General features: G+C 34.2%; 1 protein-coding gene across 2 annotated transcripts in view; it reads right to left on the reverse strand.

The window, feature by feature from the left end:
* Positions 1–651: 651 nt before the first annotated feature.
* The window catches only part of KLHL5 (kelch like family member 5), a 61,672-nt gene continuing 36,309 nt past the window's right edge, over positions 652–26,014 (reverse strand). For both annotated transcript variants that reach the window (XM_087827828.1, XM_016206463.2), the window contains exons 4-11: positions 25,437–25,633; positions 20,954–21,166; positions 14,846–15,032; positions 13,838–14,062; positions 10,101–10,263; positions 6,054–6,266; positions 4,357–4,528; positions 652–2,013 (exon numbers count right to left, since the gene is read on the reverse strand). In XM_087827828.1, the coding sequence (XP_087683954.1) occupies positions 1,957–2,013; positions 4,357–4,528; positions 6,054–6,266; positions 10,101–10,263; positions 13,838–14,062; positions 14,846–15,032; positions 20,954–21,166; positions 25,437–25,633 (1,427 nt within the window). In that variant the 3' untranslated portion in view covers positions 652–1,956. The remainder of the gene's footprint in view (positions 2,014–4,356; positions 4,529–6,053; positions 6,267–10,100; positions 10,264–13,837; positions 14,063–14,845; positions 15,033–20,953; positions 21,167–25,436; positions 25,634–26,014) is intronic.

The following is a 26,014-nucleotide window of genomic DNA, read 5'->3' on the forward strand; positions in this document are numbered from 1 at the left end:
ACATATTATTTTTCATAAGGTGGTCATTAATTGGGGTTAAAATAAAGAGCAACTAGATATTTCAATGGAGAGACTTAGTCAAGTCGAGGCAGCAATGTTGGATGATGGACACGTGGAGGAGCCATAGTTCCCTCTAGATTTATGAGACCCTAGACTAGAAGGAGGAGTGTTTGGCAAATGTTCTGTCACTAGAAGAGAAATGGTTCTCTTTACTAGTATCCAGGAGAGCAGGTCCTATTGATTTCAAAACTGCATCAGCAAGGCCCTCCAGTGGGATAGAAAACAAAGGGACTGTTCTACGGAACCGCGTAAAAGAAAGGAAGGTCCTCAGGAAGGGAAATCAGCTCCTTTACTTGAAGGAGCCTGGCTCCAGTGTGGGCACAGGGAACCAGAGTGGGTGATGAGTGTTCAAAGGAATGATCACAAGTGCGGGTTCAAGCACTTCCTTTCAAATCACAGGTTTAAGTCTCCACAAGAAGGGATAATGTACAGGTATGTCTCTGTTTTTGAAAATTTTGTCTTGTTTCTTATACCTTTTCCTCTTCTCTCTCTTCCCCTAAATACATAAATATACTCCACAGTTGATCCCTCTTTGTCAGGAAAATAATTGAGCTCTTATCCATAATATAATGAATACATTAAATATTAATGTACTTGTCACTATCACTATTATTTTCTTAGCAGCCACACAAGTAAAATAACTACAGGATTTGTTTGGGGGAACAGAAGTACTCAGTTTCTTGACTTCCAAGGCAGAAACAATATAGGTTCATGAACACTCAAAATTAGCTTAAAAAAAAAAAAAAGCTTGTTTTAATTTATAAAGAAAACAACTACAATAATTAGGCTATGCTGATATAAAATGCAAAAACACATTAACCATAACATTGTATTTTAAAATATGGGCATTTAGATTACACTCATTTTATATTAAGATATAAATGGATGACTTATACCTTAAAGAATTTATCATAAAATGTTACTGCTCAGTGCATTTTGGCAATAAACAATTCACTGAGAGTATTAACATTCACATATGTAATTAGAGTTTACAAGTGTACAAAACTTTGGGTAATAAACACTTTAAACTTATTTTTCAAACATTCAATAATCCCATTTCTCCCAAACTGATTACAAAGAAGGGGTCAAAACATCTTTTATAAAAGAAAACAAATTCATATAATTAAATACTTGTTAGGTGAAGGAACATTATAGGGATATAACATTTCTCTACATAAATTTGCATATCTTAAGTTTAATGCAAAACACCACATTTCAATTCCAGTTTGAGAATATCGTAACATGTGCTTCTTGGTGAATCGAGATGTAATAGGATGAATACTTAAATAGACCCCAACAATCATATCAGGTTTTTATTTGGTCATTATTGTTTTAACTTTTAATGTTTTTCTTTATTTACTGGACTAACCCAATTTTAGAAATAAAATCCACAACCAAAGCACATATAGTACAGCTATTTCTGAAAAAACTAAATAGCATAGTCTTTAGTGTATCATTAAAAGAGTGGTTGCAATTAAACAAACAGGCAAATGAATGAATAAAAATTACTGCAACTCATGTATGATAAAGTTACAAAGGAAAATGTTACAAGTTTTATCTGGTCTACTTGCACAGAAATCTGGATGTTAGTAAAATATGCTTGATTATTAAGAAATGGAATTCCCAGTTAACACTGGGCTGTGTTTAGGAGCATTAGGTTACATGAGGAACATGTGCTCATAATCTACCAGCTGCAGCTCTGACTCACTCAGAAACGAAAGTATGTAACTCTGGTCCATCCCCCCTTTTTGACAAATCTTCACTTTGAGATCAGGCACTTTGTGCCCAGGAATGTGGAATTGCAAATTTACTAAAAATGTGTCCACTGTTAGTAGGATAAATGTACCAAATTCATAAAAGACGAGGAAATCTTCATTTAGAAACCAAAGCACTAAATTATAATTTTACAGTCACAACGCAAGCCCCAGCTCTTCCTAGGCACAGTGGAGCAACCTAAAAAGAAACAAAAAGACATATGTGTTGGGTCTGTAAGTTAAAAATGTTGATAATACCAGACCAGTTGGCAAAACACTGAAATAGTCCATACCTGTTGGCCAAGGGCTGCTGTCCCAGGCCTATCACGGGCCTGGTCCCTTCCCGTAAACCCCCCTCCTGATGTCAAACTTTCATAGACATCCCACATCACATGATTATGTATTATTTAATTCTCTTTAAAGGTGATTTTTTCTTTTATTAATTGAGATATAACTGACACATGACATTGTATTAGTTGCAGGTGTACAAAATAATGATTCAATATTTATATATTGTGAAAAGGTGTTTTTCTTAATCGCTCAGGAATTGTTTTACATGAAGCACGATGTTTTGGGCAAAATGCTGTATAATATGGATGTGAGGAATGCTGATTTGTGAGGAAATGCTGAATACTTAAAGGCAACTATGACTAATATGGAGAAAATATTAAGTATTATCTAGACGGGTAAGAGAAAGATTATCTCAGAGAGTACATAAAATACACTGCATGCCTGGGATCTGCTTACTCCAGAAAAAACAGTAACTTCCCACTGAGTGACTGCCTTCTCTGTGCACGGCCAAAAAGTCGAAACCCCTTCTACTGCTTTTCAGCAGAGTAGATAAATAATGGCTACCCCATTCGACTCCCTAGTGGAAACACGCCTGATGAATAAACTCTTTGATAGTGAGATAGCAGTGTGGGTGGCAAGTGAAGGAATGTAAGCTTTTTATAGATAAGGAACAGCTCTTAAATCTTTCACTTACTGTTTTTTTTTTTTTTTTTTTAAAAAGTACCTTAGACACTAGGCAATTAATAGTGGAAATAAAAGTGTGGAGAGAATAGTTTTCAAAGAAGGACTACTTTGGGTACAGTAACAATCTCTGCATTTGACCTAAGAGAAATAAAACATTAGCATTTGGGAAAGAGTAACTAATATAAAGTACTAAGAAAGTTTGCTTTGTACGAATGAGTGGATTTTAAGAACACAAGCAACTTCAGTTGTGAGAGAATTCTCAGTTATTCTCCATCTGAATCAATTGTTTTGATCAGTTATATCTCCTTGAACAATCTATTTTAAAACCACATCTACTTACAATATTCTAGGAGTGACCTCCAAGTCATTTAAATCAAAGCATCTGTTTGTAATTAGCAGCTTTTCTCAAAACACCCAAGACACTAAGTCTCTACACTCTGAATAGTGTATGTTATCATGACAACCGGTTAGCAAGTTTAGCTTAGAGAATTTATTAAATACAACTCAGGCACTTCCTGCGTTGGGTCAAGGCTGGAAGTGGGGCGGGTGGCTTAAGATTTTGTAATCTCATTTCATTCCCTGTACAAATGTCCTCTCATCCATTTGTTGGAACACTGAGTGAAAACATTTATTTTTCAGATACTATGGTTAGAAGTTCATTTAGCTGCTGTAAAATAATAGAGGTGGCATGCACATAAAATACTATGTGGTCATAGATTATTAATTTTGATAAAGAATGATTGAGCATAAAGTATTAATTATCTATAATACCAAATCTCAAATACTGGCCAATAGATTTCCTTATAACTGGCCTAAGGGCTTAAATCAAGTAAGTCTCAGAGGAAGAGATTCTTCTGTCTCGTTTTGGGTTACCATTAACTACTTTTGTGTGGAAGGCTGATGGGAGGTAATCACATAATTTCTAATGAAATTCTGTACCCTTAACTCAAGACTTCATTTCTCCTGCTCCTAACCCAACTTAACCTGTCTCCATCTCCTGCCATGTGAACTTTTTATTATTGTGTCACTCTTTTGGTTAAAAGTCTCCATTAGCTTCTCATTACCAAACTCTTTAGCTTGACCTTCACAGACCTCCACCCTGACCCCAACCTTCCTCTTCAATAAGAGCTCCTACTCTTCTTGAGAATGGATCCTTACAACCGGCCACACTTCCTCAATAGAGCCGAAATATGTCTACTTTGGTGGCATTTCTTTCATGTTTTCTCACAAAATTTCCCCTTTCTTTCTACCTTTTAGACTTGGATCCATTAAAGCTTAGCTTAAACCCAACTTCTTTTTCACTAAAGCCCCCTCAACAACCATTTCTTCTTTCTCTTTGGTTTTCTATACCCTCACTGCCTACATCAGGGGATGATAAATTTACACGGAGTGACAGATGATTACTAGAATTAGCGGAATGATCACATTGTAAGGTATAAAAATGTCAAATCACTATGTTGTACACCTGAAGCTAATATAACCAATATAAAACTGTACACCAACTATACTTAAGTAATAAAAACAACAACACAGAATAAGTGGAATAACGAAAAGTGAAATGATATACCTGGGTCCACTCATTTGTCTGGGGATCATAAGCCTCCACTGTATTAAGATAAGTCTGCCCATCATACCCTCCAACGGCATACAATTTATCTCCAAGTAAACAGACCCCCACCGCATCTCTGCTGATGCTCATGGATGCCACTGCAGTCCACATATCTGTTTTGGGATCATATCTGAAAGAAAGTTTTAGAAATGGAGCTGACATTGCTCTCACAATAGTTTATGTAAAAACGATTTTGTTCTTTAAGCCTATCTTTTGTCTTATCTGCTATATAAAGTACATCTGAACATAGCTTAGAGAACAATACCAATATTTTCCTAAAAACTTTTAACTTACAATATCACAGATTCATTTAGCAGATGCAGAACACTTAAACTTTGCAAAAGAGCTAAGGTAAATACTGAAAACTACTTTAAGGCTTTAGATTGCCTGCTGACAATTTGAGGAAATCAGGATGTGAAAATCTACATGAGGTGACACACAGCCCTAATCATTGTAGCTTTCCATTCCTGGACTTTCTAGTTCCTTTCATGAAGTATGTTTACCAGAGCTGCCTAAAGCTGTCTAAGAGCAGACACAGGCCAAGACGACTTATATTGCTTCTAATACCCCTTATATCACTGGGTGCAATACAACAGTGAGCCTGAGGTAATTTATGGGGAAAAGCGTATGAAAACCTGCATATTCCTTCCTGGATGTAACACGCAACAAGCACAGTCTGGATTATTCTCTCCTCAACACAAGAGACATGAAGGTGTAATGTTCCTGCTTTCTCAAGAAAAACACCAACCAACTCTGCTTATTATTTCACAGAAAGCAATCACTGTCACCAACAAACCTCCATTTCACTTTAAATTTTTCTTTTAGTTATTTATAATTTAAGTAACATGCACATATATACATTAACTTCCCATTGCTCTTTAAAAATCCAAAATTCTTACTAAGGCCTCAGTACTCTACATGACCTGCCCCTACCTCCAGCCCACTCTTCCCCGTGCTGCCACTCTCTCCACCACTGTTCTCTGGCTCCAGTAGCTGCCTTTCAGTTTCTCAATGAGTCCCATTCCTTTGTGCCTTGGGGTGTTCATATAAGCTCCTATTGCCTCTGCCTCCCCAATCCACTCAATTGCTCTATTCCTTGAACTAGACTGAACACAACAGATGGAGCTCTAACTACTGTCCAAATCTTCCACTGATGTTAGGCTCTTTACCTGGCCCCACACCTGAGTTTCATGAGGCCAGTTTGAATAGGCCTAATGAGCCTTTTATTTTATTCTTTTATTCTTTTATATCAAAATGTGTTAGAAATGCTCTGCTCCTTCTTACTTCTTATTTAGCCTCCAGTCCTTAATTAGTTATCTCTCGCATTCACCCAGCTCCTTTTCTTTTTCATTAGGTACGACGTCCAGTACCAAACAGTATACAATAAATATTTTTCCTATGATTCAATTAATAAATTATATAATCAATTCTAAGGTAAAGTTTAAGCAGGTATTTATAAGATGAGAGAAGAATCTGAGGAGGCTGTTAGGAGACAGACTTGAGAGAAGGCAGAGAAGACAACCCAGTATTTACAAAGCTCCTAAGGAAAATTGCATGTGGTAGATGCTCAATAAAAAATTACTAATTCTTCTGAAAGTGTCAGAGGCTTATGTTTGTTCTTTTTTTATTCCTAGTTTTCCTTCATAAGAAATTACCTCTCAACACAGTCTGAGAGTCTGGAAGTCAGGTTGGATGCGGGAGCATCGTGTCCCCCAATAGCATACAGCAATCCATTCCAGGTGGTTACTCCTACTCCCCCTCTCCTTTTTGACATTTGTGCACAGAGTGTCCACTTATTAGTATGAGGATCAAAACATTCTACCGACTTGAGACAAGAACTTCCATCACGACCACCAACTGCATAAAGTCTGTAAAGAGAACAAACAGAATGATAAATAAGAAATAGTGCTATGCTTAAGACAAAGAGGTTATTCTTATGGTATTTCTTTGAATTTAAGGTGCCATTGATTATAAGACACTGTCAATTTATGTTCCATTAGAAAAGTGATATGTCACCAATTAAATGACATATATATGGATATATCAGATGTCACTAAATATACACATACACAAAAACTCACATGAAAGCAATGACAACTGTTTCACAGCTCCCATCTGTTTGACATCTGTTCGACACATCATCCTTGACTGTAAGATGCATTGCATTTTTAGAGATGTTAAAATGTGTCTTAGGATATAGCAAAATATGCTATATAAATATATCATGACTTACTTCTTAAATAACTAAGATAGGACTTCGTTATAAAGGAAAGAAACTAACCTTCTCTGAGCACCCACACAGGCAAGGCACTTTACATGTATTTAATCACCACAATGATGCTATGAGAAGCCATTTGCATCCCTGTTTCACAGCTAATGGAGATAAAGAGACGTGAATGGAGTCACCCACTAAGAAGCAGAACCAGGACACAGTTACACTAATGAGCAGTTAGTTGTATAGTCAACAGTTGTACTTGTAGTAATAAAACAGGAGAATAAAAGGATAGCTTGAAACAATGGCATATAAATTAATATTTATTATACATAAACAGTGGTCCTTCATTAATTTAAATTACTACAGATAGGGTACCATAAGTTATCTAAAATAAATGTGGTATGTTAATGAGCTAAGTATTGCCTTGATCAATTTTAATTCATTTTCAATGTATAGTACTAATTTAAAAGTCTTTTACTTTAAATATATGTAAAATATTTTAAATATTTAAACATTTAAATATTTTTCATTAAGCACAAACTTCTCTTGTACTTACTATTTACTTGGGAAGTTCTTCATAGATATTTTTCTATTAGTTTTTTTTTAAAAAAAGTAATAAATTCATGCCCTGGCCAGGTGGCTCAGTAGGTTGGAGCGTCATCCTGTACACCAAAAGGACTAGGGGTTGATTCCTGGTCAGGGCACATACCCAGGTTCCATGTTTGATCCCCAGTTGGGGCGTGTATGGGTGGGCAACTGATCGATGTTTCTAATATCAATGTTTTTTCTCTCTCTCTAAAATCAGTAAAAACATCCTTGGGTGAGGATCAAAAAAAAAAAGTAATAAATTCAGTTCATTGCTAATACTAAAGATCATGCATTTTTAATTTATAGAAGCCTTAGTTAATATTTAACTATCTTTTTATTCTTAAGAATTTTGAACTGTCCCAAATTTTTGCCCATTAAAACTCTGAGTGTTTATATTTGGGTAATACACATATTTTAAAGACAGGTATATAATTTTAATTCATAATTTAAAGTATACTATGCCACTTGAACAGCTTTTTAAATAAGAACATAACCATATTTTAAATAGCAACATAAAGTTGTTGCAATATCTTGTTATAAACTTAAGCTATATTATAATATGGAAGTTTAAATTTATTTGAAACTTTAATCTGTTAAAATTTGTTATCTGTTAAGAACTACTTTTTTGTGTTACTATTCTTAATATTAAACTATCCTACTCTTTAACCAATATTTGATAGAATAATTATCTAAATATTAATCATAGGATATTAGAAGACATCAACTAGAAAATATCAATAATTAAAAATACATGTACACACACATGCGCAGACACACACACTGTAAAACAGGCTTCAAGGCACTGTACTCTCTTCATAATGAATTCATAGCTCTTCACTGTGAAAAGTGCTGTCTTGAGCATGAACTCTGAAGCCAGACTCTATGGGTTTGAATCCTGGTTCTGCCACTTATCACTTACCAGTTGTGGTTGTGGACAATTATTTAACCTCCACCTGCCTGAATTTCATAGTCCATAAAATCTAGAAGCCCTGCCTCAGAGGATTATTAATGGCCATATTTAAAGTACTTTGAGCAGTATCTTACATATGGTAAATACGGTATAAGTGTTTGAGGGGAAAAGTTAATTCTGTCTCTGTTTGTATTCTTTTAGAAAATGGTGTTTTTAGGAGATGTTAAATGTACAAACAACATTTATACTACACTAATATTAAGGGCTAAATTTTATTAGTAACGCTTCCTGAAGAATAGTTATCCCAAGCAATGGTTTACAAACTGTATTCTAAGAATAGGACTTGAGGGGGTCCCCAAAAATGGTTCATTTGAAATTCAAGTTTTAAAAATTAGTTTTAATTTAAAAAAATATCACCTGGCTTAATTAAATACCATGCAAGATTCAGAGCTCATCTTTCTTTCCCATGACAGTACCTATTACAGTAAAAAAATAAACCGTATGTCAAATTGTAATAGTATTATACTAAATATTTTAAAATGTAAGATTTAGGCTTGTATGACTTTTAAAATTGTGATCAAGAATGCCAATGGTCAGTCCTGGCTGGGTAGCTCAGTTGGTTAGAGCACCATCCTAATTCACCAAAGAAGTAACTCTCCCCAGCCCTCCCTACAAGTCAATTTAAAAGAAAAAGAATGTCAATGGTTAGTAGATACTGTTTGAGATTAAACTTAGAAAAAAAATTTTCTCCTATCTGCAAACTACTTGAACAATTTAACTGAAGTTTCCTGAGATTCCAATTAAATTGCTCTAGCCATTAAAATAACTTACTATTTTCAGCTTCTTATTTGTGAATCAGGATTTTCTTCATATTGGACTACCAAAAAAAAACAATCTGGGTGGCCTTTAAAACAGACTTATTCTTCTACACTAAAATTTATAATAAGTAAATATTATAAACTCAAACTTAAAAATTTAAAATAAACTTATAATAAACTTGAACCTCCATTGCCTTAAGTAATAAGATTTTTGTAAGATTTCATTTGAAAGAGAGATTCCACCGCCAAAAATATTTGTCAGCTTGTGGCTTAAAAGTAGCCAAAGCAATTGAAAGTCTAAGTCAGGGATGGGAACATCTGGATCCTTGGGGCCCTATACGTCCCGAGAAATCATTTGGTCTGGGAAAGAGAAGCAGTTCCAGACATCACATTAGGGGTGAGTTAATTAAATAGCAAGCTAATTTTTAAGTTGATAATTTTGTATGGCCCTCAAATGATGTTATAAATACCTAAATGGCCCTTGGCAGAAAAAGGTTCCCTACCCCTGGCTCATTCTAAATAAAGCTTCTTTCTGTCAAACATAATAGAAAGAAAAATGCTAATACTTTGAAAATTTTAAGATACAGAATGAAACTCGTAAGACATTGAAATAGTTCTCCCCTAAAGAAACATCTATCTTTTGCATCAGGAAGCATTGAAAAATAAATTAAAATAACAAAAACAGTAGTTTATCCAGGCTTTTCATTTTATAGATTGAAAAAGTTGAGGCACGGAGAAATTGATTTGTTTTAAATCACAAAGGAGCGGTAGAAAAGATGCATGAGTAATTTTTTTTCAATCAACTGCATACTTTTTTTGAAAACTAAAAACATAATTTCTATTTTTTCCAGATTCGGAATATGTACCTAAAATGGAAACCATCAAAATAGTTAAAACATTGCAACTCTGTTAAAGCAAGCTTAGAAAAACGCTGGTTGATGAATGAACACACGCTCTTCTTGGGGTGATTAAAAAGGCTGCACACTTCAACTTACTGGTGAGATATTTATATTTACAACTCTTATAAAAGAGACTATTGAAAAAATTTGTTTACATCACTCAAAGTATTTCTCTTTTGTGATTTACTTATGCATATTTTTAAGTTGGACATGATATAGCTTAATAAATTTAGTTTATTGTGTTTTAAAGAGAATTTTAAGTATTTTCTTACTTGCCACTTAGTACTGCTACACCTACTGTGCTCCTGGGGGTGGACATAGTGGCAACAAAATTCCACTGGCGAGCCTGAGGGTCCCATCTTTCCACTGTATTCAGATAGCTCCAGCCATCGTGCCCTCCAACTGCATACATGGGACCTTCCAATACAGCCACACCTACAGGGAGACAGGAAAGAAGTAATGACTTAAAAACCACATTTTAATTGAAATGTCAGTACAATGAATCTAAACATGCAAATTTAACTAAGCAAAAATTTATGATATAGACATGTGGTTTACTTACAACCCTTGTTGGTAGATGGGTGGGTGAGTGAGGGTGAGAAACAGCACTATAGCTCTGGTCTTAAAAGTTTTAGAGGCAGTATTTTGAGGTACAACAGTGGGAAGTTATTACAAACTACACAAGATGCACATATTCTCATATTTAAAACATTTTTTCAATAATATGGATTTAAGATATATTTGAAAATGCATTTTTATTCCTTTCCCCCTATTAATTCAGATTCATGAGATTTTATTGTAGTTAGATTTGATACCACAATCTATTGATGAGTCATCACCAGGGAACTGAGCCATACTCATTTGCTCATTTATTCGACAAATATCTACTGAGTTTCTACTAAGTGCCAGGCACTTAACTGAACATAACAGATAAGGGCTCTGCTCTCATGGACCTAATATTTTATTTTATTTTATATTTTATTTTATTTTATATTTTATTTTATTTTATTTTATATTTTATTTTATTATTTTATTTTATTTTATATTTTATTTTATTTTATTTTTTAAAATATATCTTTATTGATTTCAGAGAGGAAAGGAGAGGGAGAGAGAGACATAGAAACATCAATGATGAGAGAGTCATTGATCGAGCCCGCAACCTGGGCATGTGCCCTGACCGGGAATCGAACCCTGATCGCCTGGATCCCAGGTCGACGCTCAACCGCTGAGCCACACCCGGCCGGGCTGGACCTAATATTTTAATTGTGAAACAAACAAAATATATTTGGGGTATCATTAAATGCTAATAAGAAAAATGGAACTGATTAAAGGTAGAGAGAGTCAGGGGGACATCTCTCAGATAAAATGACATTTGAACAAACGTAAATGAAGTTAGGAAACCAGGCATGGAGATATCTGGGGGAAGAGAAGGTGAGGTAAAGGGAACGGTATGTACAAAGGCCCCAAGGCATGCTTAGTGTGTCTGTGGTACAGCAAGGAGGCTAGTTTGGCTGGTAGGGTAAGTGAGGGGAAGAGTGTGGGAGATGAGGGACAATGTGGAGTCAGATCATGCAGAGTGGCTAGGGCTCTTGTAAGAACTTTGGATTTTATTCTAAATGAGACAGAGAGCCAGGAGAAGGTTTTGAGAAGAGGTGTGACATGATCATAGTCAGTGAGATATAAATATGAATCACTAGAGGGTTAAAATACAAATTTTGTAATACAAATATATGTTAATTTGTGAAATCATGGCCAGATGAGATATAAATATTCATCATTTATATGTGACTCGAATCAACATATCATTCCACTCATTTGTGCCCTACCAGTATGGCTTTTGTAGACATACACACATATCTCTAACTCCAACTATATATAATATATATCCAATTATATATGTGTGTGTGTGAAATTAATCAAAGGGCTGGAAAAAAAAAATAATGGGTCCATCTAGTCCAACCCCTTAAACCTTAGCTTTGAAAAGGAATTTTAGCAGAACATGTTTTCAAATGAAGTCTTAAATAATTTCCACATGTAAAGCGATAAAAGGAGTGTTTCTTAAGTAAAAATTTCTTTTATAAGTTCAAATTTAAAACATTTATTATAAGGTAAGTTAATAAGAGCAAGGCTGTTTTAAATGATGCAAAAATTTTAAATTTAGGCCTAAAGTAGACACTTTGAGCTATGTGATCATTCTCCTTTGAACTTGAAGTTCATTGAAGTCTTTTGTGGGGTGCCTGGGACTAATGATGGCATTCCATGCACAACCTGATCTGCACAAAGCACAGCTGAATCATGGGCATTCTCATGCCATGTACCATATATATAAGAATTTACCTTAAGCTAGAATTAAGTTTCTTTTCCCAGAGGTAGGGGAAAGTTTGTGGTTGAATCACACTTCTGACCCTGAATTTTGTGATCAACTCAAATTTATGTCTCATTCATGCTGCTTTTAAGATATATCTTCCCATTCTGTGCCTATGTAACAGGTGATTTTATGGACCCAAGGGTAATGTTTATAGTTTTCTTTGTTAAGTTTCATATAGTTAATTCTGAGCTCCCTCTTTGCACCTTAGCCCTAAGCTTCTGGTTTACTTCCTTACCAAACCTGAAACTTAAGATTACTTTTCATTGAAACCTAACTGCAACTAGTAGAATCGCTTGTCTCTTTGATCTTTTGCTGTACTCCCTACCATACCTAGGTGATATCTTCCTGTGTAGATAATTTTCACTGGCTTTTGGGGTAGCCTCTACTCAGGTGCTCAGTATTAATAAATTGCATATAGTACAAAGAAATGCTATCTAAACTATGCCTTCACTGCAACTCATCCATTTTTTAATTCATCTTTTATGATGACCTATCAAATTCTTTATTGCAACTCTTTTTAAATCTTTTCCAAACTGTGATAAATTAACAATATGGCCTAAAATTCTTCCAATCCTTGAATGCACGCCTGTTTGCAATGTGACTCTGCAGCTCCTCCCACTAACAGGAGGAATCTATTTCTCTACTTTTTGAATCTGGGCTTGCCCATGTGCCTTGTTTTGGCCAATGGGATGTTAGCAAACATGATGCAAGCAGAAGCTTGAGAAGTGTTTGTGCACTGGGGCTTGCCTTCTCTTGCTGCTTTTGAAATCCTGTGACTGCCACCATGTGAAGAAGCCTGGGCTTGCCCGCTGAATGATCAGGGGCACTGGCGCAGCTGCCTGTGTTGCCCAGGCCAACAACCTGCTTACCACTACACATGTTCAGCCCAGACCAGAACAGCCTAACCCACAGATCCATGAACTAAACAAATGGTTGGGTTAAGCCTCTAAGTTTTGCAGTGGTTTGTTACGCAGCAAAGCTGGGTGATACACATACATTTCAAGCCTTATCTAATTTTATTTCTACCTCCTTCACTCTCATCAAACAATTCTTTCTATTCTTTCCACCTGTTCTTTCTCTTATGAGAAAAGAGAGGTCATCTGATACAGGATCCCTAAATTCTGTTTTATCATCTCAGAGTGAGTCATCAGTTTCTTGAGGGTAAGATAGTGTCTTCCATATTCCTGCATACCTACAGAGCAAAGAGCATGGCACACAGTACATGTTAATCAACGTCTGCTCAGTGAACTGTTGAATGCAAAAATGAAAAGTATCATTGCATTCTCTGTGCCACCTTCAAATTTTTCTCGGTTTTACTAATTTCTGCTTAAAAACCATGGGATACAGATAAAACACAATAACGCTAAAGATTTTTAAATAAACATTTCACATAGGGTTCATGCTACCCTAAAATATTCATATTTTTACTTGTACTAGTTGCACATAGACATTTATGTATATGCTTGTTTTCTCTGCTCCTACCTCTCAGACAACAGAGAGCATATGAAGGGATGCTTGGCGACCTCTCCTGACTCAACAGCTGCCACACTGGTCTTCTTCTGCCTGGTACAGAATGTAAAAATGCCGTGGAAGTCCAACCCTAATACATGATATGAGGAACAAATCTGCAGTTATACTCACCAAGGCCATGCCTATGTGTGGACATAGGAGGCATCACACTCCAAGTTTTTGTTTTGGGGTTGTAGCATTCTACAGTATTCAAAGTCTTCAGTCCGTCTCTTCCTCCAACCACATACAGTTTGTCATCTAACACTGCAACACCGAACTGTAGCCTCCTCCCATTCATATTTGCTACAGGAGTCCACATATTTGTACGGAGATCATATTTTTCAATGCTTGTTGCCCCTTAATGGTAATATATAAAAGTTACATAAATAAAAATTTCACCGTGATTATTTTATGCCATTATACATACAAAAGTATAATCTTATAGCACTGACAATACAACTTTTATTATATTCCAATAAGCCCTTGCATGATCTGGCCCCCTGCTTATATCTCTGACCTCATCTGCTTATATTCTCCAGGGCATACACTAGGGCATACGTCAGGGCATACATCTCCTACCATTCCCTAGGAAACACGCCACGTTCCAGTATTAAAAGGTCAAATAAAATATTATTTGTCAAAGAAGGCTGAGGAGCATTAGCTAGAAGTGGGAGGGAAAACAGGGTAGTTTAGTGTCATGGAAGCCAAAGGAAAAAAGTTTATAGCAGGTAGGACTATGAACAGTATCAAAAGCTACTGAGATGGTCAAGTAAGATGAGAACTCAAAAGTATTACTGGATTTAGCTACACGGAAGTCACTGGGGACTTTAAGGAGAATGCCTTTGAGTGGTCATGAATACTTATTGATTTAATAGGTTACAATCTTTTAACTACATTATATATTTTTGATGCTAAAATTATCCCAGATTGGACAGTGGTAACCACTATAAACTGTGTTCCTTTACCTGTCTCCATCATCTGAGCACTTCTCACTTTCTAGTTCTAAAAGATGTTCTAGGTTTATCTTGTACTTTTTCTACCCCAATGCTAGAGCCAGCCATTTTCCCAAAGAACTCTTTGGCTATATTTATTACTAATTAAAATTAATTTTATTGGTTCCCCAAGGAAAAGATTTATTACCTTTTGTTGAATCCATTCCTCCAACAGCAAATAATGTACCAACAGTTGACTTCCTAGGTTTTGTCCGAGGACTTTGTAACATGGGTCGTCTCTCTGGTAATAAATGATACTTCATTGCTTCCATAATTAGTTTCTGACATTCTATATCATCCCGAAAAAGTGCATTATTTTCCATGTCTGCCAGGAACTAGAAAAAAAAAAAAGTTAGTATGTATATTGAACAACGAAGAAAATGGTAAGGGTAAAAGAATAAACTATAGTTCACAAATGGAAATGATCTCATTTTTTACAAATCCGAGTCTGGGTACTTATTTTTAAGTAAAATATGTAACATTTACAAGATTTAATTTTAAATTTCATTGAAAATAAAAAAAAACTGTGAGGGATAAGTGGTATGCTCTAAAATCTTAATAGTGCTTATTATCTCTGGGAGGGAAACTGGGGCTTTTTTAATAGTTTTTTTTTTTTTTTTACTACTTTTATATATTTTCCAGATTTTCTAAAATAAATCATTTTTACTTTCTTAATTATAAATCATTTTAACTGAAGAAAAATAATTATAAGTTGACTAATTAGACTGCATTTATCTTTCCTCTCAAAACAATCTTCAAACAACAAAAGCAAACTTACCAATTTCTTAAGGGGCAAAGAACTCTAACTGGTGATTATTCTAATAGAATTAAAATCCTTTGTGAGTCACTGAATCCTATCTTTTCACTTATGTAATTTTACATAAATGCATACACCCTTTTAAAAAATGAGTTTCTAAACAAAGTATGAGTTGAAGAATATTTTTTATTTTCTTCCAGATTCTGTATGAGCACCATTTATTAAATAATCTCCTTTACTTCCAACTGAATTGGACCACTGATCTTATATGTCTATTCCCATTCTAATATCATATATTTTTAGTGTTATTATAGCATTTCTGATTATCTGATATAAATGCACTCTCACTGTTCATTTTCATAGTTTTCTTGGCTATTTTTGAGTCTTTACTTTCCACATAAACTTGAGAGAAATTTATCTAATTCTCCTTCACCATCTTGGTCCTGTTGGAATTCTACTAGGAACTGCATTGAGTTTATTTATTTATTTATTTTAGAAGAATTTACATTTTTATGTTATTATGTTTTTCTGTTCAAGAAGCCTTTCCATTTGTTGTATAGCTTTCTTCATGTAGGTCTTGTGCTTTTCTTTTATTAAATATATTCTTACATATTTTCTTATTTTTATTGCTATTGGAATTTCTGTTTTACACATTTCTTTTACTGGAAAAGAGATAAATCTATTGATTATTGTATACTGTATTATAACCTACATTTTACCACATTCCCATATAAACCTCTAGCTATTAGGCATACAATCATAATCATCATTAAATAGGGATAGTTGACATCTTTTTCTAATGTGTATGCCAATTATTCCAATTTTATTTTATTATTGCAATTGTTAAGCCCTTCCAAGCAATGTAAAATAATCAGAGTGATATAGAGTATTTTTAAATTTATTTTGTTTCTAACAAAAGTCACTGTAAATAAGTTTGTGGCATTTGGAAACTTTGCACACTAAAGGCTAAAAGGCCAAATTAAGACCTATATCTCAGGACCTATGCTAGAGTATACATTTTGATATTAGTCCATATTTTTTCTATGCACACAAAATACAGTTATACTTGCTCCAAAAACCATTAATGAATATGCAGTGAGTTGGCCCATTTAGTGAGCTTAATGTTTATATTACTTCTGCTATAATTACTTTAGTCCTTTCTAAATAAAAATAAATGTGGAAAAAACCTGTAGAAAGTCTTGAGAGACTTAATAGTTACTGCAATTTGAGGTAAAACATATTTCTTAGCATGCTGACAGATTATAAATTATGAACAAATGAGATTAATTATATATATATTTTTCCTCCCGAAGGAGTTAATTATATTTAAGTAGAGAGATAAAAGTAATAGAAGAAAATATGAAGCCATTAATCCAAGTGTCAGATTAATCAAATGGAAGCTACCAAATGTCATCTGAGATATCATCTCTCACTGAGAGAGAACTACAAAATACAGACTTGGGTATACTCTGCATTTTAGGTGAATACTATGTGCCTTTGCTACCATAAAAGAATGGCAAATTATTAAAATGGAAGCATTTAGAAAATAGAAGAAATATTTTCAATTTGTAAATTTTTATCTTTACTCATCTATTTGTTCAGTGTATGACTATTTCTCTAAAACTGTTCCCCCTCCAAAACAGAATGTGAATGATTTACAAATTCTCTAGGCTTTAAAAGATGTTTTGGTATTAAAAACTTGTAAGTTAAAAGAATGCTAAAGGTAAATACAAACTCATTTTATATTTTTGACTTTTAGTAGAAAATCAATAGTGAGAATTGAGAACAGAATTGTGAAGGCCAAGATACTCGTAGTACAGGCTATACATCAAGAACATTAAGAATTTAGGTGTCAAATCTTTTAACTAATGTATATATGTCCTAGTATTTCTATTTACATGATTTAAAATTTGATCAAATAGAAAAATTTGGAATGCTTTCAAAGGTAAAATAAAATGACCACAAATACTTGTCCTCTGGATTATTCAGAGTTTTTAAAAAGGCATACTAAAATGATTATTTGGCAGAGAATTATAATTATATATATTATTTCCTACATGATTTTAAGGACCTACTGGGAGATAACCCTTCTCTCACCCAGCAATTTTACACATTGCACGTACAAGCAGAACGGTTCAGGGGAAAAGGCACAGAACTTTACTTCGGTTCAAGTCCCACCTCAGTGTCTTATTAGTGCTATAATGTTAGCCAAGTAGAAAAGCCAAATGAAACTACGATGAGAAGGAGAGGGCTTTATGCAATCACTCTGTGATTCTGAACATACGGTTTTACTTTTTTGGTTTGTTACTTCATTTGTACAACAGGTGTTAGACTAAATGATCTCCAAGGTGCCTTTCAAATCTAAGATCTTATGACGACGATTATTATCAGCAGTATCCTGGATAACAGAAAATTTGAAGGTCTCTGAGAGTCATGCAAATATAGTACCATAAATACTTGAAACCGCAGGACTGAAGTAAGTTGTAGAGAGGGAAAACTCTGTGTGTAAATATGTTATGACTAATTGCCTTGAATATACCAACTAGATACCTCTCAGTTGTATCTCAGATTACTTCTAAAGTCTAACTACAGTTTTTCAGATTTTATATTCTTTCATCTAGAAAAGGGTAAGAAAAATAAATTCTGCTAGGTATCAGTACAAATATAACTCTCTTCTTTAAACCTGATTTTGAATGAAATGTTTTATGATGTTATTTTTCCTGAATTGTCACAAGTTCATGCATTTCTACGAATCCATACGACATTCTATCTAAACGTCAGCACTGGTTTTTGCCTCTGTGAGGTAGAAAGCAAACAGCAACTTTTGCTCACAACAGCTATAAATACTACAGAATCCTCAAGATAAATACAAATAGGACAAAATTTATGGCATTTTAAACAACAATAACAAATATGACCTTGAGCAATAACAGCTCATTCTTGCTCTACTTTCATGGCCTTTTTCTCTATTCAAGGCCTCAAAATCCTCAGCAAAGTATATAGAGGAAATTTCTGTATATTCCAGTCAAAATCGTAGAAAGGGAAAACTCTGCATGTAGATATGTTATGACTAATTGTCTTGAATAGACCAACTAGATATCTCTCGATTGTAAAACAGTGATAATAGTCATACCATTATTATTATTTTAATTTTTATTGAGTTTATTGGGACGACATTGGTTAACAAACTTTTACAGGTTTCAGTGTAAAATTCTATAATACATCATCCGTACATTGTGCTGTTTGCTCACCACCCCAAGCCAAGTCTCCTGCCACCATTCACCTCCCTCTTACCCTCCTCTACGTCCCCCACCCTCTTCCCTCTGGTAGGCACCATACTGTTGTCTGTCTATGAGGTTTTGTTTGTTTTGTTTGCGTAATCTCTTCACCTTTTTCAGCCAGTCCCCAAACCACCCTCCCCTCTGACAGCTGTCAGTCTGTTCTCTGTGTCTATGAGGCTGTTTCTACTTTGTTTGTTTGCTTTGTTCATTGAATTCCACATAGTGAGATCATATGGTACTTGTCTTTCTCTGACTGGCTTATTTCACTTAGCATAATACTTTCTAGGTCCATCCATGCTGCCTCGAAAGGTAAGATTTCCTTTGTTTTTATAGCCAAGTAGCTTTCCATGGTGTGAATGTCCCACAGCTTTTTTACCCACTCATCACTGATGGGCACTTGGGCTGTTTCCAGATCTTGGCTATTGTAAATAATGCTGCTATGAGCATAGGGGTGCATATATTCTTTCAAATATATGTTTCGGGTTTCTTCAGGTATATTCCGAGAAGTGGAATCTCTGAGTCATAAGGCAGCTCCATTTTTAATTTTCTGAGGAACCTCCATACTGTTTTCCACAGTGGCTGCCCCAGTCTGCATTCCCACCAGCAGTGTACTAGGGCTCCCCTTTCTCCACGCCCTCGCCAGTACTTGTTGTTTGTTGCTTTACTGACGGTAGCCATTCTGACAGGTGTGAGGTGGTATCTCATTATGGTTTTAATTTGCATTTCTCTGATGATTAGTGATGTTGAACATCTTTTCATATGTCTATTGGTCATCTGTATGTCTTCTTTGGAGAAGCGTACATTCAGGTCCTTTACCATTTTTAATTGGATTGTTTGTTTTTTTATGTGTGTTGAGTTGTATAAGTTCTTTATAAATTTTGGATATTAACCACTTATCAGATGTGTCATTGGAGATATGTTCTCCCATTCAGTGGGCTGACTTTTCATTTTGTTGATGGTTTCCTTTGCTGTGCAAAAACTTTTCAGTTTGATGTAGTCCCATTTGTTTATTTTTCCTTTGTTTCCCTTGCCTGAGGAGACATATGAGAAAAAATATTGCTACGAGAAATGTCCGAGTTTTTATATCCTACATTTTCTTTTAGGATCTTCATGGTTTCGAGTCTTACATTTAAGTCTTTAATCCATTTTGAGTTTAGTCTTGTGTATGGTATAAGAAGGTGGCATAATTTCATTTTTTTGCATGTATCTGCCCAATTTTCCCTACACCATTTACTGAAGAGACGATCTTTACTCCATTGTATGTTCTTGCCTCCTTGTCGAACATCAATTGACCACAAAGACATGGGTTTATTTCTGGGCTCTCTATTCTGCCCCATTGATCAATATGTCTATCTAACATCTGGTGCCATCTGCTGTTAACATCTTGATGTGGCTGCTTTTATAAATCTGTGGTTGTAAGACTTCTATTCCGCTAGTCTTCGGTTGGTTATTCAGGTTGATTGTTCTATATTTTATTATTATAATAATACATATATTTAAAAATATATATTTTTACTGTTTACAGTATTACAGATGTCCCCTATTTTTCTGATTGTTCTATATATTACTTGTAATTCCACTTTGCCTTGGGAGGAGGTGAGTGTAACACCCACTTAGTCCAATGCCATCTTGGATTTCTCTATACCACTATTATTTATAGCACAATTTATTTGACAGAGTACTTTTCCGATCCTCATAATAATCCTGTGAGATGGTCAGAGAGGACGTTATCTTCACTTGACAGATGAAGAAACTGAGGTGTGTGAATATGCCAAGTCACAGAGTTTTAAAATCTCAGAGCTGAAACTATTATCATGTCTCATTAATTTATGTATCACCAGAATCCAGCATTTAGTGAATACTTAATAAATGTGTGGCAAATGAAGTAATCTAAATTTTCTGGTTCCTAGTGTCGTGTTCCTTTTATTAGTAGCTTTACTAATTCTTTGTAGCTGAGTCAAATAAAATTACTAACCCCAAAGCAACGTTACTTAATTGATGCAGCCAGACCAGCTGGGTTGAAAACATAAACATTTTTTTTTAGCCCACTATCTTTTCACTTAAACACTTCATAGGAATATATGTAAAATAACCCTGTGGGATAGACTATTAAGAAAAAACCTACAGACAAATATATATTAATATAATTAGCATAAAGCAAATACTCAAATTTTGTTGAAATTATGACATTGTTTTTAAATAATCAAAAATTATTTACCTGTGGTGCAAGAAGAGGTAGCCTAATATAAGCCAAAAGTTTACTGAGATCTTTCCGTCTCTGTTCCAAATCATGACGGACCCAAGTAAGAAGTGCATTCAATATTGTCTCCTCATTAGGAATGTTCATGTCATCACTGGCCAAGAGCTTTGCAATTTCACTGGCTGGTAATAATACAAATTCCTGGTTTCTAATTACTTCCATGAAATGTTCCTAGAGAGAAAATAAATATCATATAAGCAAAACTGGTTTTTTTTTTCTGTCCATAAGTTTATTTAAAAGAAACTAAAAATTTTTGAATTAGATGCCAAAACAGTTTAAACATTAGACTGTCCTTACAATTTATTACTGCTTGTTAGGAAAGAAACACAGTAGAAAAAAACATTTAAACTATAATCATGTTGTTAAACTTTTAATTTCTATATTAAGTACAATTAAAGTGTTGTATCATTTATTACATTTTAAAAATGGACATGGGACTTTTAGGTACTGCTTTGTTCAAGTTAGGGAATAATTTTGGCATGTCTTTCAAAGGAAGATAAAAAAATTAGACACTGAGATGTATAATATGCTAACATTAAAATTAGTTTAGATTTGTGGTTGCTGTAGAATTTGGTCAACACTGAAGTCAAATACTTAGGTAAGCTGGGAAGCTATTTCTCTTACCCAGAAATGGCCTCTAGGCTGGTTATCTTCTGGACCACAGAAATCTCCCCAGGCTCTGTTGCAGGAAGAGTATGTGTCCTTAAGGCTATCCTAATGCCAAATAGGCCTTTGAGAGTGTTGTAATGTTATTTTTAAGACCACCCAGGATTTTAGGTCTGTTTTGAAAACTTTAATCTCTTCTAACCTGATTTATGTAAAAAGTTCTATTTGTCTCACAGGAAAGAGAGCCAAAGGAAAAGTGTTTACCTAGAATGCACTGGGACTCTAGGACCCTATACTGAAGATGACTCAGTCCTGGCCACATGCTAGAATCAGGCTCCTTTTAGTTTGAAGTGGGAGGTAGAAATGCCCTTAGTCGTGAGAGAGTGACTTTTATTAGACCATTATGCTAAGCAATCTGAAGAGAAGGGAAACTTACTCTCTGGTATAAAAGATTACAAGTCTTAATGCATGGTTTGATTACAAGTTGTAATATAAATGCAAATGCTAGATATATTGTTCCTTAATGTTTTCCTTATACTTCCTAATGTGCTATGGCTGTCTCAGCACACAGAGTTTTAGTAAAATAGCTAAGGCTGCTTAAATTAGAGCTATAGATAAGGTCTATCAACAACTATCTCCTATATTAAAATGAGAATTGCATTTTCCATACAGCATGCAGTAACTCTAGTTAGGTACTGATTTAAAATATATCTTGGGTTGACATTTTTTTCCTGTAAAAATTCTTAAGAGGAAAACCACACATGAATAATTAACTAAATTCAATTGCTTCAATTCATCATGATTTGTTAAAGATGCCAAAATGAATCTATTTTAAATGACTGATTATCACTTTTAGAAACATATTTTAATAAAACCTCAATGCTGAAATGGCTTCAAGCAAACTGTTCTATGCCTCTGTATACTGACATTATAAAATGATTTGGTAACATACAGCAAGAGTTATAAAAATGTTGAAGCTCTTAACCCAATTATGTCACTAGTAGTTTAATCTTTAATAAATAATTCACAAGAGAAAAAAACGGATATTTCTCTAATGATACTTATCTGTATTATTATTTATAATAGTAAAAATTGGGAAATAGCCTAAATGTTCAACTATTGGGGTTGTAACTGAATGGGTTATTAAGTAAGCATTAAAAGTTTCAAGGACAAAGATCATATACATACATGGAAATATATTTATTCTAAAATGTTAGATTTCTGAGAAATCAGATATATACTTCTAATTTTTCAAAGGTATAGTGCATGGTACAGTCAACATTTATATAATACTGATGTAACTACTGTCCTACTTTCACATGGTATTAATTGCATTTCATCAATGAGAAAACCCTCTTATATAAATAGTCTTTTGATTGTTTATTTGTTGATATATCTATTTCAGAAAAATACTCATTCCATTATAGTGTAATTTGTTTAGTGAAAACTGAATTTTTAACAACTTATGGAAATACTACTGAACTTAAGGTTAAACACAAAGTGCTCTTCAAAAGAATTTGGTTTTGAAGCACGTATTTTAGCAGAATTCAATGGTTTCATAGGTTTTCTAGTTCACAAAACAAAATTTTAAGTTTTAAAATTAAATGTTTATATTTATTTTATAAATCCATGATGGCATTAAATACTTGTAATGACATAACCAGTCTTATACTTTTTTGCAGAGATTTAATGACTTGCTGTAGGTCAAGTTCAGTGGCAGTCAGAACAAGAGCAAGTTTTCAGATTTTAGTATTACAGGAAGGAACTCCTCATCCTTTCCTACTTGTATTCATTCAGGATCAGTGAACATCCTAAGTACATGCACCATTACTGACTGTGCCAACTGAATTCACTGTGTGGCATTATGCTTACTTCATATTTTGAATCCATTTTATGATACAGTTATCATGCTACCAAACACTTGCTAGCATTATGCTCCTTTCCCCTTTGGAATAGTTTTTAAGTAAATGAAATTACTGAGGGATTTATTTAAATTGAAGATTGAATTTTGTTATACACTTTCATTCAGTTCCCATAGCAACAATTCAAATCATACAATCTGCCTCTAAATTACTTATAGTTATTAGAATTCAATTTTATGTCTCTGTTGCAACTGAATAATGTCAAATAATGGCTTGAAAGAAAAAACTACCACAACTACTTGGTTATGAAAAGAACTTTAAGGACATCAAGCTAATTTGGATTTAATTTATGTCTAAGTCTTTAAAAAGCAGCAATTGTGCCTCTACTGTAAACAACAGGAGTGACCTAAATGTTTTCATGTGAAAAAAACTCCTTCCTAGGAAAGATATATTACTTAAATTATGAACTGATTATAAAGGTTTAAAAAATCCAGCTTTATTTTATTCATATTTAGGTTATTCCAGAAAGTATTTGACCTTGAAATGAGAACTCTGCAAGGTTAAAATGAGAACTCTATGAGGAAGAATAAAGACGGAGGGGGAAACTGCTTTAAAGGGCTTATTTTAAAAGATGTTAACCTAACACCATACTAGGTCTGCACAGTATTGCCCTGTTGTACAATCTTTTATTTTTTCACTTGAAGCACTTTGACCATCATAAACAAGAACATTTCTGAAAAGTAATTACACCACAGGGAGAAAAACGAATCACAAAGGCTGTGCTTTTGTATGAGTACTTTTGGTTCGCTCGCATAAATCCCTACAGTGTTGGAGAGAGTAAATCTATATAATGATGGTGACAATGATGATGATACCATTTATTGACTCCGTATATTATGTGTCAATCACTGTTTTAAGTGCTAAACTTCTATTAACTCATTTAATCCTCACATTAAGCTTATGAAGTAGGTAGAACTAATCTTCCTAATAGTTGTAAATATCTATTCTTATAATTTTTCCAGGTCTCTGTTTTTCTAGTGAAAGATTCCTAAAGTACTTGTCAATCCTTGAAGACAAAACAACTAAACAGAAGGATGGGGGATGGAGGAGAGGGTGAGAAAAACATCTCCTAAAGGTTGATGAAATTAGTAATATGAGCAACTGTATTTGTGTATGTAAATGCTTACATTCTTTCTTCCCTTAGAAGCTGTATTGCCTTAAATGAAGCATTTAAAGCAAGAGTCTTCATTCAATCATTACCCAGGAGTAAAGACCCAAGTGTGGACAGATGGTCATTCCTTAAAAACCCACACACCTTCCCTTCTCTCAGTCCCTCTACGAGTAAGACCATGGAGGTTGGTCCAAACAATATGCCCTCAACATGCCCTTAGTTTCTTGCTGTCCTAAATCAATCTGTACTCATTATCCTCCAGGCTTCTGCATCAGAGCCTCCTCTGTGATTTAATTTTGAGCATATAATTTGCTATAATTAATAACATCTTTCTATATAGCTAAAAACACTTACCTATAATGAGGTTTATCCATGATAAAAAGCCTCTCCTTCAGCCTCCTATATTTTGTACTAGGACAACACCAATACACTACAATCACTATCATCAACTCAGTGAATATGTGGACAATTGTGAAATTCATCCACGTACTACAAAGTAAAATGTTTGCTGGAAAGCCTGCTTTAAAAACAACAAATGTGAAAATCTTAAATGGAATAGTCCTAGGCCACTGTTCTGCTTCTTAGTGACTGTGAAAACCTAAGGCTTCACTCACATATCCAGGAGAAATATTACTTGGTGTTTTTCCTCATAACTCAATGAAAATACAACAGATTAGACAGTGAATCTGAGCCTCAAGCCATGTGGCAGAGCCATAGGACAACAGCAACATGTAGACAAACCTGCAACAATCAAGAATAAGGCAAAGAGCATATGCTTTCCTACTTTTCAAAAAATACATACCATAGTATAATTGTGAGCCACTTTATGCAAATCTGTACAACCTTGGGCATCAGCAAAAGAACGGATTCCAAGACAGTTGGATGGGTGAAGCTGTTTCATTAAAAACTTACAGCAGGCTTCCACAACCTGTGAAAGCTGAAGAAGGCAAGCTGTAGATAACAGGCACTCAATATTATCTTCTTTTAATTCAAGGCGGCCTTAATGATAAAAAGAAATTCCATTAACTATGGAATTACATTAACCTCAGTTTATAAACTAATTGGTATTAACAATAATAATTCTAAATAAGAACTCATTATATGCATTTCAGACCTAGATGATTTAAGACATTCCAAAAAGAAAAAAAAGTACTAACTATAAAAAAATTAGCTCTTTGTGACTTCTGTTAAAATAAAAAACCCCAATAACTATTTTTTAGGCTTTTAAAATGATGATTTAATTAGTAACATATCTGTTATATATAATGCAAATTTTAAATGCAACAATTTAAACACACAGAATTGATCTAATTATTATAGTAACACTTAAAAATATCATTCAAAAGCTTAATTATGATAACCATTTTAAAGGTTCTACTA

Source organism: Miniopterus natalensis, chromosome 1, assembly GCF_054644295.1.
Source record: "Miniopterus natalensis isolate mMinNat1 chromosome 1, mMinNat1.hap1, whole genome shotgun sequence".
Lineage (NCBI taxonomy): Eukaryota > Metazoa > Chordata > Mammalia > Chiroptera > Miniopteridae > Miniopterus > Miniopterus natalensis.